This window comes from Mirounga angustirostris, unplaced genomic scaffold (assembly GCF_029215605.1).
Source record: "Mirounga angustirostris isolate CCGP_5_RB_7025 unplaced genomic scaffold, mMirAng1.0.hap1 SCAF_12, whole genome shotgun sequence".
NCBI classification, from domain to species: Eukaryota; Metazoa; Chordata; class Mammalia; order Carnivora; family Phocidae; genus Mirounga; species Mirounga angustirostris.
This window is the reverse complement of record NW_026991720.1, coordinates 101,809,418-101,826,645: the sequence shown is the minus strand read 5'-3', so window position 1 is coordinate 101,826,645 and position 17,228 is coordinate 101,809,418. Positions and strand designations below refer to the sequence as shown.

The following is a 17,228-nucleotide window of genomic DNA, read 5'->3' as shown; positions in this document are numbered from 1 at the left end:
CAATATTGCTTTGGCTTATTGTTTTGGTCGGTGGGCCATAGTTCTAGGGGATTTCACTGAGCCTTTCTTAAAATAGTGACAATTGCACAGTTCATGGAACCAAAAAGAGGAGTATGTCCAGCTGCTCTTCCAACTATGCATTCTGGAACTCACCGTGGGCCAGGAGGTCCATCCAAGCCACAGTGAGATGACCCTGGCCCTAAGCTCCTTGATTAGTCTGTACCCTAAGCATAGAGGCATTTTGGGTCCCAGGAGCATCAGGTGAGAGCCGGAGTCCAGTAATCTCCAAAATAGTTGCTAGTTTTCATAACCCTTTATGCAGTCCCCCTCCCCGACGGCTGTGGGTCTCATTAGGGACGGCCAGAAAGACTTGCAAGGATAAATATTTGGCAGAGCAGTGGATCCTTCCTCAAGAGTTGCCATGAGCAGCCCCCGCCTCACCCTGTTCAAGGTATAAACATCTTTGGGCCTGTGATTCAATTCTCATAAAATTAGCTAAGATGTCGTGATTCAACTGTTGTGACTTGAATCGGGCTCCTTTGAAACAGGCCTGGAACTCTTAACAAATAAACTTAGATTCTAAAACAATGGTGGTCCGGATTGCCATCCTTTCTCTCAGTGCTAGGGACACCATGAGCAACGGGCCCATGCCGAAGATCCCCGTGGACTGAATTGTCCTGATTACTGCTTCAGCCCTGATGCCCACCTGTCTTGGACCTCCTGTTGACACAGCTACTAGATGCCATCATCCCCGTTAGGCTGGTGCAGTCCATTTCAATGACAGCATCCCAGCTCCCATTACGGGATCACAGAGAGCTTCCATATGAGATTTCGAGAAAGCCAGCATTCCATTCGCCAGGAACTCCTCCAAGCTCTGGTGAAAGGAGTTTCTAGGCCTCTAGACCTGTCAGGGGCCAGAAATAGCGGAATGGGCAGGCAGTTATTACATAGAAAATCCATCTCAGCGTTCCAGTCTCCTCAGCCTTTGGATACCTTATTCAGCATGCCAAGTAATTACGGCCTCATCAATTCCATTGATGCATAATCCACTGCTGGATTCAGGTTGATTGACGGGTTTCAAAGTCACTCAGATGAGCACCCTCTGTTAGTGCTGTTCTTAGCTGCTTGCTCAAGCTAATACACTGAATCCAGACCACTGATAATGCTATCCATTTCAGTAAATTCAGTCCAGTCCAACATTACTTTCCTTCCATTCCGAGTCTCCCTGGGATCTACTCCCATATGTATCAGTTGTAAGTTTTCTATTGCTGTGTAACAAATTACCACAAATTTTGTGACCTGAAACAACACCCATTCATTCTCTCAGTTTTCTGCAGGTGAGGAGTCTGAGCGTGGCTTAGCTGGGTCCTCTGTGCAGGACACTGCTTTCGTCAAGGTGTTAGCTGGGCTGGGTTCTGCTCTGCGTATGGACACGTCTTCTAAGCTCATGTGGCTGTTGGCAGAGCTCAGTTCCCTGCACTTGTAAAACTGAGGCCCTGATGTGTGTTAGCTGACGGCAGGGGCTGCTCTCCATGTGCAGAGCTCCCCGCAGGTACTTGCCTCTTGGTCCTCTTACAGCTCCTGTCACAACATGGCAGCTCATTTCTCCAGTGCCAGCCGGAGAATCTCTTGCTCCGGTCTGCTAACATAAAGTCTTATATAACGTAAGGGAATCATACAAGGGACCATCGCACCTTTGACATCTTCTGTTGTCTAAAGTCAAGGCAGGTGCTTACCTCACTCCAGACAGAATTCTACAAGAGACAACTCACTGGGGACAGGGCCCCATAGGGTGTGTCTGACACAGCATGTATATCTCAGATATCTTCTGATATAAACTGGCTATTCACTGGGCACTGCCAGGATTCAAGTTTAAGTATAGGTTGAGAAGCAATGAAAAATCATGAGGATGGCTTTGGGAAGGAGGTGAGACAACTCTTTTAGGAGAGACAATAGGTTCTTCAGACAAAGGGAAGACTAACCTCCTCAGGGGTGCGAGGGCTGATTCTACTGGAAAAGCAGCCTGGTCCAATGTTGGGTTTAATGTGCCCGGCTTCACCAGGATCGTCCCTAGGCCCTCATCTCAATTTGGATGGTCTTACTCTCTCCCAATCCATGTCTTATCTCTAGCATGAGAAACATCATTAGGTTGTGAATTCAAGTTGCTTGGTAAATCAGCCCACCATCTGATTAGAACTTACCAGAAATCTGTGTGGCCACAGGAAAAAAGAGCTACTTTCATGACTGGTTCTCCGAAGCCCTCAACTCACCATTTTCTTTCACCTGGTCCTTACACTTTATTGTCTTCATTAAATGTATTATTTCACCTGCTGCTTAGAGGCCAAAGCCTTGTCTTCTACAGGCACTTGACCTTGGGTATAATAAGTGTTAATTTAAATGATATTCTGCCACTGAAAGCTATGAACTACACCAACAACTGAATCCATCTTGTCTCTACATCTGCAAGAAGACAGATCTGTGGAAAGCGAGACGTCTGGGCAAGCGCCTCCTGTGAACACCGAGCAGTGGGCGGCATGCCTGAGGTCACTGGTGGCTAGCAGAGCCAGCCACCCCAGGGCGAGATGCAGGCAGAGCAGAGTGGGGACAAGCCGAGCCCTTGAGGCACCCCTGCATCTTGTCACCACACCTGACCATGATGACACAAACCTAAAAGAACTCAACACAGTGGCCCCTTGGATACTGAAATCTGACGTCAGCCTGAGTGTCCTGGGTCCCTGACTTCTAGTAGAGAGGGAACTGAAATCAGAAAGTGGAATGGAATGGATAAGAAGGATAACCACAGGTTAGGACCAAAATCAAATCAAAGAATTTAAACCAGTTTGATGGTGGGAGGATCTCAGTGTATCTTGTCCACCTGAATAGGTGACTGGGATGTTTCTCTTTCCTCTCTTTTCTGAATGGATATTTTTAATTAGTCCCTTCCTCCTCACCCATTTTATATTGCGAAGGTTGGAAGGCTGGAGGCAAACGAACTGTCTAGACCCCAGGGCCCTGGACCTCGCGTAAGCTTCTATCCATCACCCATGAGTGTAAATTTCAACCTGGATGCAGTAACTGGATGAGAGCTTGAGGCTGTACTACCTGGGGGAGGGAATGAGCATACCACATGTAGAACCGATGATGTGAAGGGTGCGTATTGACGCAGCCCAGTTAAAGGGATGATCGGTATGAGAAAAAGACATTGACCCACTAGCACCCAAGTCCATGTCTTTTATTCCTTTTTTCTATTCATGAGAACAAAACCTGAATACATCAGCCCCCTATTGGGGCCCTTGTGACATTATTCCATTCAGTGTAATTTAGAAGTCTTGTATCGGGCTTTCATTTTCATCTTTTGTTTCTGAACGGAAGGAAAACTCAAGGCCTAGAGGCACATCAGCCACCAGCAACCGTGAGGGCAAAAGCTGCACTAAGGGGGGGCGCAGCAAGGGCGAGCGGCCCGAGGGGACGACAGCAAAGTGCCCTCACTGCGGCAGCGCTAAGCCGACCTTGCTGGACTTGAGAGAGAAGAGAAACCCCCGAGTCGGGACTCTCTGTGACTTGCAGCAGAACCCAGTGAAAACTGGCCCACATCTGCACACTTTCCGGCTGGGTAAGCTGGGAGAGTTACAGAATTACTGTGACTCATTTTTCTCATACAGAAAATGAGAATAGTAGTAATAAGCCACAGAGTTGGGAATATTAAATATGAAAATCTACATGGAGGATTTCAGAGAAAACCTCTCACATAGTGTGGAGTTGGTAAATAAGCGATTACCAGCAATAGCAGGACTGCTCCATGAGGAAAGCCCTCACCCATGCGCAACATAATTAATATACGGGAAACTGTTCCATGTATCAAAATAGCGATTTAAGAAATGCTGTCAGAGAGGGTGCAGTGAATGTGTACTTGGATATATTACTGGTGGGAGTATAAATTGGTACCTTTCTTTAGGAAGGAGACTGGCAAATGGTCCAGAGGATTAGAAATACCCAAATCTGGCATTCTACTTCTGGCTATTTAGCATAGAGAAGACTTCAAAATACCAGAGTATTAACAAAGACAATGTTAGCTGTCATGCTGTATGTTAACAATGAGGCTTTGGAAAGCAATAGACACATCCACAAAGTAGAAATACTTAGCCATATTAATTTTGCTAAAGTGTACCAAATATTATAGTAATTAAAATGATGTTAATGAAGTGGAAAAAAAAATACCGTGGAAAAAACACCGTAATATTAAGGGAAATACTGTATCTGTAACATGCATAAAACGCTCACCCCAAAACGGGAAATGTTAGCATTGCTGACATCTGGGTTCTGAAATTGTAAGCGGTACTCCCTGCTACTGTAATGAATACTCTATCGGTTAGGATCCTTGTAGCTCCAGGTTAACAGAAAACCTAGCTTGCTGTGACACAAGGCGTGTTCTCATCTCACACAAATGGGCAAGTCCAGAGCAGGCCGGGGCTCACATACAAGCCGGGCAGTGGTTCAACACCATCATCGAGGCACTGATTCTTTGGACGTCTCCACTCGGTGTCCTCAAGTTGGTCCACGGTTTCAACATAGCAGTTGCCAGAAGGACTGTCTCTGGAGTAAACAAACTTGGTGCTCTGCTGGGAAGAAGGGCAGAAGCAAACTCATACTGGAGAGGTGAGCAATAATGTCCTCTGCCAATTGTGACTATTTTAATTTTTCCAAGTATGTTTATTGCTTCCAAGATTTTGAAAGTAATTTGTTTCTTTGTAGGAAGTTTGAGAAACAGAGGATACCAAAAAAACCTCCCACATGATCCTGTTACATAAAACAACTGTTCATTTGATTCAAAACTCTAAGGAATAGTACAGAACATTCTATCCTATGGAAATAGCACAATTTATTCAACCACTTCACTCTTGTAGGTCATCGATGTTAATTCCATTTTCATTGTTATACAGAATGTGGATGTCAATACCATTGGGCATGACATTCCACCTGATTTCTGATTTACTTTCTTAAGATAGTTTCCTGTAAGTGACATTCCTGGATCAACCCTGTTGAGGCTCTTTTTACATATTGCCAAATGAATACACATTTACACACTTACAGTAAGAAAAAAATCTGATTAATAAAATATAAAATGGGAATCATATTTGCCCTAGCTTTGCAGGTTGATGTAAACATCACATTGTTTTAATGTTAAAAAATGCTTTGTTAAAATTAAGGCATTATATAAATGTAAGATATTATTCAAAAATAACAAACACTTGAAACTGCATTATGACAATAATCTCTCTCAGGGATTAGTTTGTAATTTTTACCCTACACACTGTCATCACTTAAAACAATTTCCAACAGTCTACATTATATGTTAACAGAGGAAGCAGTTACCTTAATTACTGAAGTAGGTATTTACACTCATAGGACACTTCCATGCCTCACTCCCACGACTCCCCTATTGTCTGTCTACTCTTATCCCAGACCACCTTCTCTCCTGGACTGGATTCCGGTCTCCAGTATTGCATCACCACTGTAACTCTGCTCTGCTTCCCCAGGCTGACTAGCTATTGAGCTGATACTGTGCATCCCCAGGAAAATGTTTCGTAAGTTAAGTTCCTCAGCATTTTTAAATACCAGGAAAAAAGTTAATCCAAACTCAGGCAGTACTAAAGAAGACGTATTTCAGTTCATCTTATTACACAATTAAGAAATCCAGAAAGCTTTACAGGCTGCACTGCTTTTAGAGATGGAGACTTAGGAGGTCTTTTACTAGTTACAAAAGACATGTACTGTAAGAACCATAGCCCACCCAAACAGTATAATGGCAAACATGTGACTTACTACAGCAAAGAAAGATTTTTAAAGAAAAAAACCTCTAAAAACACATGAAAACAATTACGTCAAGATTATGAGTCACAAGGAATTTTTTAAAAAAGATCACCAAGGCTAACAAAGAAACATCGTTTCACTTCCCTTTGTACTTATGTGAGAATCCCAGGGTAATATTTGTCCACAGCATGACCAAACGAGAGACTAATTTACTACTGGTCAATTTTAAAAAGTCAAATAGATCCTAGATACAAGTAAACTTTTTCCCTGTCAATGCACAGTTGTGCCTAGATCCCACCTGTGTATATTTGCCATTTACAAATGTTTATATCTTAAGAAAGGAAACATGAAGGGAAAAAACCAGGGAATGTCCAAGAGAATATAAAGTGTTACAAATGCAAATGAAACAATAAAACAATTGAGAAACTACTACTTCTGTAAGTTGCTCGTGCATTTTTCGGGTACTTAAGCCCTGAGGTTTTGGGTAATTTTTCGTATTCAAACACAGCACCCCAGTGTGAGAGGGGGTGCGGCGCTGGCAGCAGAAGTATCTGTGATGTAACACTTTAATGATAAAGGAAAGCAATGAAAGATACGGTGATCGTTTGGTACTTTTCCCTGGAGGTGTCATCAGGGCAAGAAACTGCCTAATTTCTCTCTGTCCACACTGTGAAAGTTGAAAGGTTAATTGAGGCACATACAATGGTTAGTCCACTCTAAAATGTCAGAAAGGTAATTTAAAGGCCTCCAAACCAAAAAGGGGAAGACTGCCACCCTGAACTACATTACAAACCCATCGAGTTGCTGGGACCTGGCCTTACACTGAAGTGGCTAAAAGTTGCAACCATAAGATGCACAGGCTTCTTAAAAAGTGACCTTCAACTATGAAAGGTCACACTAGAAGAAATAAAACCTCATAGAATCAAAGGAAGGAAACAAGCTAGAATTAAAATGATTACGGAAGAATATGGTGGCCTGAGATTAGTCAACATACTGAAAAGAGAATGGGCTGTTTTAATATAATCCTGAAAAATCTTCTGGGCTAACACCAACAGAGTATATTTGAAACCCTTTTTAAAAAACAGTGATCTAAGGAATATTCTGAAGTCATACGTAGTTCTGGCATTAGTGTATAAAGATCAGTGGGTGCTCCATTCGTAAAGCATTTGGACACGCAATGTTTCAATTAAAATGATGACACCGTATTTTGTAAAATCTAATATATTTAATTTTGGCATAATAGTGATTTATTATGTATTAATATTTCAAAAATATACTTTTGTGTTTAACAAACCACTAGAGCTCTCAAACTCATGGCCTATACGCATGCTTTTGCTCCAAACGCCAGGCTGCTATTGCATTGAAGGCAATGGTTTCCATCACGGGGGTTATAAGACCCAGGGCTGCAGATCACTGTGAAGAAAGAATAAGTTAATAGGCAACAGTTTCCTCAACGGCCACATCAGTTAATTTTACATGGAGGATACATTTTCAAAAAGACTCTTTTTCCTTTTTATAATTTGTTTTTAATCGTGGCAAAATACACATAAAATGTACCATCTTAACCATTCTTAAGTGTACAGTTCAACACTGTGAAGTATATTCACGTTGTTGTACAACTAACTTCCGGAACTTTCTCATCTGGGGAAAAGCTGCAAGTCTATATTCATTAAACACCTCTCCATTTCCCCCTCCCCTAACGCCTAGCAGCAACCCTTCTACTGTCTGTTTCTAAATACCTCATATAAGTGACAAGTTGTAACTTTTCACTCTGACACTGGCTTAGACCAAGACTGTGACCCCACATGGTTTTACTGATCACAGAACGTTGAGTTGAGAAAGCTAGCTGGGTCACCTGATAGGCTGCATCAGAAGCCATAGAGCGAAAGAGGGCCCACACTAAGAACCACACACCTTTGATGCACAGATAGCCCTAAATATGGGAAGAGCTTCCACTTTATTTCTAATAATCTCCTGACCTCACGTCCTATTTCTGTCACTTGCTGAACGTTTAACTTCGGAAAAATTACTAACTTAACTCAGTTTGATCATCCCTAACATGTGGATAACTGTATATAATGAATATGTTATCACAGTGATCTCTGCCTGACAGAAAGTAAAGAAGGGCAGAAAGATTCCAAGGGCAAATACATTCTCAGTCATTGATTGACTTTGGGATTCGGGGTAAGTGGTCAATTCTTAGTTCTAGCTTCCTCATTTGTAAAACAGGTACAGTAACAACCAAGTCTGTACTATTAGGCGAGGAGTGAAATCAGATGACTTAGATGAAAACGCATCCAGAATACCGCAAGCCTTCCATAAATGCTCTGTCGTCTGTGGGACCGCCTCCCCCCACGCAAGAAGGCCATGTGACGCCAAGCTCTCTAACTGGGCTGGGGTCTCTGATTATCCTGGTCCTCCTTTTCCTACTGCAAATGTAGTCAGCCAAGGATTCACAGAGATGTTTGTTGCACATCTAAGGCATGGTTATTATAGGCCATCAGAGAAGATTCTTTTTCTGGCACCGTGATCAATAATACGTGCCATTGTTTGGATCTGGGCCATAGTACATTATTCAATTTCATATCACCCTTTCAAAAATATTAGAGAAGTTATTTTTCATTCTGGTTTTAATAGATATTTTGTTTGGGGAATACTGTTTCAGATAAAAAATACTGGTTAAACAAAGTTAAGTAGATTTTTTGCTGCAGTAACAAGAGTATTTAAAGTGGTGATGTATAGGGTAAGATTGTCATGATGTGACATTTTTCAAAGGTGTGTGATCATGGTACTTTCTTTCAAAACACATATTAATACTTCTTAAAGCACAAATATGGAAATGCTGAGAAAAGGTATCAGTGTTACGTCAATACACAGGGAGAAGAGGAACATAAATCTGCAGGCGGTCCTTACACACATACTTTACACTGAGTATCACCAGCAGAGCTGACACTGGCATCTAAACCCAAGTTTAAATAAATATGATCTTCTAATAAATGTCCTTAGAATTAATAAATCTTTATAACACAGTATGTGCAATACCTCAGAGTCCTTATCTATAGCACTCTCTCCTATGACATATCCTAAAATGCCATGTTCTCTTTTATGTGGAATTGAGGAAAAATTCTCAAATGTTATTTAAATTTAAAGTAGAAGATTAGCAAAATTATCTTCTAGGTTTTAGTCTCACTGAGCCGAATATTTCCCAGCTGCAGTTTTGAGAGCAACCTGATTAAATCTTGGTAAGAGGAGCAGGAAGCATTGATGACTGATCAGTATTGACATACAAAGAAATGAGAAGCAGGCAGAGGAAAATATCTTCATGAATTTAGGATAGGGAATACTTCCTTAAAAAGGGAAATAACTGGGGGGGTGGAGCAAGATGGCGGAGGAGTAGGAGACCTGGGTTTCGTCTCCTCTCAGGAATTCAGCTGGATAGGGATCAAACCATTCTGAACACCTACAAACTCAACAGGAGATTGACGAAAAGAAGAGCAACAACTCTCTGATCAGAAAAGCGACCACTTTCTGGAAGGTAGGACGTCCGGAGAAGGGAATCCGAGGCGATATTCTGGAGGATAGAGGCGGGAGAGGGGCCTCCGTCGGCCGCTTCTGGCAAGTGATAAAACCACGGAGCACAAAGTCGGAACTTTTAAAAGTCTGCTCCGCCGAGGGACGTCACTCTGGTGGCTAAGCGGGGGGTGGAACCCTCCGGGACAGTGGGGTCTCAGGACCCTTGGGGTCACAGAAAGACCGGGGGTGCCTGAGTGCGGCAGAGCTCCCAGGTAACGGAGCAGGGAAGCCGGCTGCAGAGGCGGAGCCCAGGCGCGGGCTCTCAGCTCCGGGTGGCCATAAACCGGGATCCGCGGCACAGTCGGGCCACTGTTCCTCCCAGCAGGGACCCAACAAGCGGCAGATCCAGGGAGACTCACCTTCTTCCCCCGGGAGGAGAGGTGCGGGAGCGCACCGCAGGGATCTGCTGGGTTTGGAGACTCCACCCGGGGTCGGGTGCCAGAGATGGAAACGCGCAGTCACAGGCCGGGCGAGCACGGAGTGCGGCCGGAGACCAGGGAGACGGGAGTGACTGATGGCTTTTCTCTGGGGGCTCACTGTGGAGCGGGGCCCCGAGTTCTCGGCTACTCCGGGGCGGAGATTGGGAGGCCGCCATTTTCACTCTCCGCCTCCAAAGCTGTACGGAAAGCTCGCAGGAAACAAAAGCCCCGGAGAGCAAACCCGAGCAGATGACTTAGCCGGGAGGGGGCAAGGGCGGGGCAATTCCGCCTCCGGCAAAGACATTTGGAAACCACGGCAACATGCCCCTCCCCAGAAGATCAGCGAGAACAGCCAGCCAAGACCAAGTTTACCGATCAATGAGAACGGCAGAACTCCAGCGCTAGGGGAATACTACACATAGAATTCATGGCTTTTCCCCATGATTCTTTAGTCTTTCAAATTTAATTTTTTTTAACTGTCTTTTTTTTTTTTTAATTTTCCTTTTTCCCTTTTTCAACCAACATCTTATCAATCCCTTTTTTAAAAAAAAATTTTTATTTTTCATTTTTAGAGTCATATTCTAGGGGCGCCTGGGTGGCTCAGTCGGTTAAGTGACTGCCTTCGGCTCAGGTCATGATCCCGGGGTCCTGGGATCGAGTCCCGCATCGGGCTCCCTGCTCGGCAGGGAGTCTGCTTCTCCCTCTGACCCTCTTCCCTCTCATGCTCTCTGTCTCTCATTCTCTCTCTCTCAAATAAATAAATAAATAATCATTAGAGTCATATTCTATCCCTTCATAGTAGTTACCCGTATTTTTGGCATATATATATAAGTTGTTCTCTCTTTAAAATTTTGAGATAGTTTCTTCTAACAGATTAAAATATACCCTAAATCTCTAGTATATGGTGTTTTCTATTCCCCTGCCTGATCACATTATCTCCCTTTTTTTTTCTTTTTTCTTTTTTTAATCCTCTTTTTTTCAAACTTCTTATAAATTCCTTTTATAAATTTTTTTATAATTTCCATCTTTACTGTCATATTCCAACCCTTCATCAAATCAACCCTTATTTTTATACATACATAAGTTTTTCTTTCTTTAAAATTTTGGGAGGCACTTTCTTCTAAAAGACCAAAATACACCCCAAATCTAGTGTGTGGCACTGATCTATATACTAGCCTGATCATATTTGATCACATTCTGGGTTTTTTTGTTGTTGTTGTTTTGTTTTGTTTGTTTTTGTTTTAATCTTTATCTTTTTCTTTTTCTTCTTTTTCTTTTTTCTCTCTTTCCATTTCTTTTTCCACTGCTTCAGGTCTTTTCTGATTTGTTTAGAGTATATTTTCTGGGGACGTTGTTACTCTGCTAGCATTTGTTCTCTCATTAATCTATTCTCCTCTGCACAAAATGACAAGATGGAAAAAATCACCTCAACAAAAAGAACAAGAGGTAGTACCGACTGCCAGGGACCTACTCAATACGGACATTAGTACGATGTCAGATCTAGAGTTCAGAATCATCACTTTAAAGATACTAGCTGGGCTTGAAAAAAATATGGAAGTTATTAGAGAAACCCTTTCTGGAGAAGTAAAAGAACTAAAATCTAACCAAGTAGAAATCAAAAAGGCTATTAATGAGGTGCAATCAAAAATGGGGGCACTAACTGCTAGGATAAATGAGGCAGAAGAGAGAATCATTAATATAGAAGACCAAATGATGGAAAATAAAGAAGCTGAGAAAAAGAGAGATAAACAACTACTGGATCACGAGGGCAGAATTCGAGGGATAGGCGATACCATAAGACAAAACAACATTAGAATAACTGGGATCCCAGAAGAAGAAGAAAGAGAGAGAGGGGCAGAAGGTATAATGGAGCAAATTATAGCAGAGAACTTCCCTAATTTGGGGAAGGAAACAGCCATCAAAATCCAGGAAGCACAGAGAACCCCTCTCAAAATCAATAAAAATAGGTCAACACCCCAACATCTAATAGTAAAATTTACGAGTCTCAGAGACAAAGAGAAAATCCTGAAAGCAGCTTGGGAGAAGAGATATGTAACCTACAAGGGTAGAAACATTAGATTGGCAACAGACCTATCCACAGAGACCTGGCAGGCCAGAAAGGACTGGCAGGATATATTCAGAGCACTAAATGAGAAAAATACGCAGCCAAGAATACTCTATCCAGCTAGGCTGTCATTGAAAATTGAAGGAGAGATAAAAAGCTTCCAGGACAAACAAAAACTAAAGAAATTTGCAAACACAAAACCAGACCTACAGGAAATCTTGAAAGGGGTCCTCTAAGCAAAGAGAGACCCTAAAAGCAACGTAGACCAGAAAGGAACACAGACAATATACGGTAACAGTCACCTTAAAGGCAATACAATGGCACTAAATTCCTATCTTTCAATAGTTACCCTGAATGTAAATGGGCTAAATGCCCCAATCAAAAGACATAGGCTATCAGACTGGATTAAAAAACAAGACCCATCGATATGCTGTCTGCAAGAGACTCATTTTAGAAACAAAGACACCCCCAGATTGAAAGTGAGGGGGTGGAAAACAATTTACCATGCTAATGTACACCAAAAGAAAGCTGGGGTGGCACTCCTTATATCAGACAAATTAGATTTTATTTTTTTTTTATTTTTTTTTAAAGATTTTATTTATTTATTTGAGAGAGAGAGAATGAGAGAGAAAGAACACATGAGAGGGGATAGGGTCAGAGGACGAAGCAGACTCCCTGCCGAGCAGGGAGCCCGATGCGGGACTCGATCCCGGGACTCCAGGATCATGACCTGAGCCGAAGGCAGTCGCTTAACCAACTGAGCCACCCGGGTGCCCCAGACAAATTAGATTTTAAACCAAAGACTGTAATAAGAGATGAGGAAGGACATTATATCCTACTTAAAGGATCCATCCAACAAGAAGATCTAACAATTGTAAATATCTATGCCCCTAACATGGGAGCAGCCAATTATATAAGGCAATTAATAACAAAAGCGAAGAAACACATCGACAACAATACAATAATAGTGGGGGACTTAACACCCCCCTCACTGAAATGGACAGATTATCTAAGCAAAAGATCAACAAGGAAATAAAGACTTTAAATGACACACTGGACCAAATGGACTTCACAGACATATTCAGAACATTCCATCCCAAAGCAACGGAATACACATTCTTCTCTAGTGCCCATGGACCATTCTCCAGAATAGATCACATCCTAGGTCATAAATCAGGTCTCAACCGGTACCAAAAGACTGGGATCATTCCCTGCCTATTTTCAGACCACAATGCTTTGAAACTAGAACTCAATCACAAGAGGAAAGTCGGAAAGAACTCAAATACATGGAGGCTAAAGAGCATTCTACTGAAGAGTGAATGGGTCAACCTGGAAATTAAAGAAGAATTAAAAAAATACATGGAAACCAATGAAAATGAAAACACAACTATTCGAAATCTTTGGGATGCAGCAAAGGCAGTCCTAAGAGGAAAGTATATAGCAATACAAGCCTTTCTCAAGAAACAAGAAGGTCTCAAGTACACAACCTAACCCTCCACCTAAAGGAGCTGGAGAAAGAACAGCAAATAAAGCCTAAACCCAGCAGGAGAAGAGAAATAATAAAGATCAGAGCAGAAATCAATGAAATAGAAACCAAAAGAACAGTAGAACAGATCAACGAAACTAGGAGCTGGTTCTTTGAAAGAATTCACAAGATTGATAAACCCCTGGCCAGACTTATCAAAAAGAAAAGAGAAATGACCCAAATCAACAAAATCATGAATGAAAGAGGAGAGATCACAACCAACACCAAAGAAATATAAACAATTGTAAGAACATATTATGAGCAACTCTATGCCAGCAAATTAGATAACCTGGAAGAAATGGATGCATTCCTAGAGATGTATCCACTACCAAAACTGAACCAGGAAGAAACAGAAAACCTGAACAGACCTATCACCACTAAGGAAATTGAAGCAGTCATCAAAAATCTCCCAACAAACAAAAGCCCAGGGCCAGATGGCTTCCCAGGGGAATTCTACCAAACATTTCAAGAAGAATTAATACCTATTCTTCTGAGACTGTTCCAAAAAATAGAAATGGAAGGAAAACTTCCAAACTCATTTTATGAGGCCAGCATTACCTGGGTCCCAAAACCAGACAAAGACCCCATCAAAAAGGAGAATTACAGACCAATATCCCTGATGAACATGGATGCAAAAATTCTCACCAAAATACTAGCCAATAGGATCCAACAGTACATTAAAAGGATTATTCACCATGACCAAGTGGGATTTATCCCTGGGCTGCAAGGTTGGTTCAACATCCGCAAATCAATCAATGTGATACAATACATTAACAAAAGAAAGAACAAGAATCATATGATCCTCTCAATAGATGCAGAAAAAGCTTTTGACAAAGTACAGCATCCTTTCTTGATCAAAACTCTTCAGGGTATAGGGATAGAGGGTACATACCTCAATATCATAAAAGCCATCCATGAAAAACCTACAGCAAATATCATTCTCAATGGGGAAAAACTGAGAGCTTTCCCCCTAAGGTCAGGAACACGGCAGGGATGTCCACTATCACCACTGCTATTCAACATAGTATTGGAAGTCCTAGCCACAGCAATCAGACAACAAAAAGAAATAAAAGGCATCCAAATCGGCAAAGAAGAAGTCAAACTCTCACTCTTTGCAGATAATATGATACTTTATGTGGAAAACCCCAATGACTCCACCCCAAAACTGCTAGAACTCATACAGGAATTCAGTAAAGTGGCAGGATATAAAATCAATGCACAGAAGTCCGTGGCATTCCTATACACCAACAACAAGACAGAAGAAAGAGAAATTAAGGAGTCCATCCCATTTACAATTGCACCCAAAACCATAAGATACCTAGACATAAATCTAACCAAAGAGGCAAAGGATCTGTACTCAGAAAACTATAAAATACTCATGAAAGAAATTGAGGAAGACACAAAGAAATGGAAAAACGTTCCATGCTCATGGATTGGAAGAATAAATACTGTGAAGATGTCAATGCTACCTAGAGCAATCTACACATTCAATGCAATCCCCATCAAAATACCATCCACTTTTTTCAAAGAAATGGAACAAATAATCCTAAAATTTGTATGGAACCAGAAAAGACCCCGCATAGCAGAGGAATGTTGAAAAAGAAAAGCAAAGCCGGCGGCATCACAATTCCGGACTTCCAGCTTTATTACAAAGCTGTCATCATCAAGACAGTATGGCACTGGCACAAAAACAGACACACAGATCAATGGAACAGAATAGAGAGCCCAGAAATGGACCCTCAACTCTATGGTCAACTCATCTTTGACAAAGCAGGAAAGAATGTCCAATGGAACAAAGACAGTCTCTTCAACAAATGGTGTTGGGAAAATTGGATAGCCACATGCAGAAGAATGAAACTGGACCATTTCCTTACACCACACACAAAAATAGACTCCAAATGGTTGAAAGACCTCAATGTGAGACAGGAGTCCATCAAAATCCTAGAGGAGAACACAGGCAGCAACCTCTTCGACCTCAGCCGTAGCAACTTCTTCCTAGAAATATTGCCAAAGGCAAGGGAAGCAAGGGCAAAAATGAACTATTGGGACTTCATCAAGATAAAAAGCTTTTGTAAAGCAAAGGAAACAATCAACAAAACCAAAAGACAACCGACAGAATGGGAGAAGATATTTGCAAATGACATATCAGATAAAGGGCTAGTATCCAAAATCTATAAAGAACTCATCAGACTCAACACCCAAAGAACAAAGAATCCAATCAAGAAATGGGCAGAAGACATGAACAGACATTTTTCCAAAGAAGACATCCAAATGGCCAACAGACACATGAAAAAGTGCTCAATATCGCTAGTCATCAGGGAAATCCAAATCAAAACCTCCATGAGATAACCACCTCACACCAGTCAGAATGGCTAAAATGAACAAGTCAGGAAACGACAGATGTTGGCGGGGATGCGGAGAAAGGGGAACCCTCCTCCACTGTTGGTGGGAATGCAAGCTGGTGCAGCCACTCTGCAAAACAGTATGGAGGTTCCTCAAAAAGTTGAAAATAGAGCTACCATATGATCCAGCAATTGCACTACTGGGTATTTACCCCAAAGATACAAAAGTAGGGATCCGAAGGGCTACGTGCACCCTGATGTTTATAGCAGCAATGTCCACAATAGCCAAACTGTAGAAAGAGCCAAGATGCCCATCGACAATGAATGGATAAAGAAGATGTGGTATATATATACAATGGAATATTATGCAGCGATCAAAAGGAATGAGATCTTGCCATTTGCAATGACGTGGATGGAACTGGAGGGTATTATGTTGAGTGAAATAAGTCAAACAGAGAAAGACATGTATCATATGATCTCACTGATATGAAGAATTCTTAATTGTAGGAAACAAACTGAGTGTTGCTGAAGTGGGGGGTGGGGTGGGAGGGATGGGGTGACTGGGTGATAGACACTGGAGAGGGTATGTGCTATGGTGAGCGCTGTGAATTGTGCAAGACTGTTGAATCTCAGATGTGTACCTCTGAAACAAATAATGCAATATATGTTAAGAAAAAAAAAAAAAAAGAAGAAGAAGAAGGTAGCGCAAGGGGAAGAATGAAGTGGGGGAAATCGGAGGGGTAGACGAACCATGAGAGACGATGGACTCTGAAAAACAAACTGAGGGTTCTAGAGGGGAGGGGGGTGGGAGGATGGGTTAGCCTGGTGGTGGGTATTGAGGAGGGCACATTCTGCATGGAGCACTGGGTGTTATGCACGAACAATGAATCACGGAACACTTCATCTAAAACTAATGATGTAATGTATGGGGATTAACATAAGAATAAGAATAAAAAATAAATAAAAAAAATAAAAAATAAGATTAAAAAAGGGAAATAACTAAGCGTAATATAAAACATGTGATACATGTGGTATTTTTTTTTTTAAAGATTTTATTTATTTGAGACAGAGAGAATGAGAGACAGAGAGCATGAGAGGGAGGAGGGTCAGAGGGAGAAGCAGACTCCCCACCGAGCAAGAAGCCTGATGTGGAACTCGATCCAGGGACTCCAGGATCATGACCTGAGCTGAAGGCAGTCGCTCAACCAACTGAGCCACCCAGGCGCCCCGGTACATGTGGTATTAAAATTAAGAACTTAATTAAAAATGATAAAAGTAGGAATAGTCAAGCAACAAAACTGGGTCACAGATGCAGCAATAACCAATAGAATATCATCCAGAATATACAAATAATTCCTATAAATCAATGAGGACAGAAAACCAATTTAAAAATAGAAATAAAAGAGAACAAAATAAATGTCCTACTAATGTCGTTTTTATTGAGACACACACACACACACACACACACACACACAAACCAAAACCGCTCAAAG

The 17,228-nt window shown here is 41.8% G+C and overlaps 1 protein-coding gene across 9 annotated transcripts in view; it reads right to left on the bottom strand.

The window, feature by feature from the left end:
* Positions 1–3,226: 3,226 nt before the first annotated feature.
* ZPBP (zona pellucida binding protein) overlaps positions 3,227–17,228 on the bottom strand; it is a 136,078-nt gene continuing 122,076 nt past the window's right edge. For 8 of the 9 annotated variants that reach the window (XR_010406627.1, XM_064575484.1, XM_064575485.1 and 5 more), the window contains one exon: positions 4,626–7,224. Coding sequence is in view for 7 of the 9 variants with exons in the window: in XM_064575484.1 (XP_064431554.1) it covers positions 7,130–7,224 (95 nt within the window). In the remaining 2 variants the exon portion in view is untranslated. The other variant, XR_010406629.1, reaches the window with a different exon arrangement.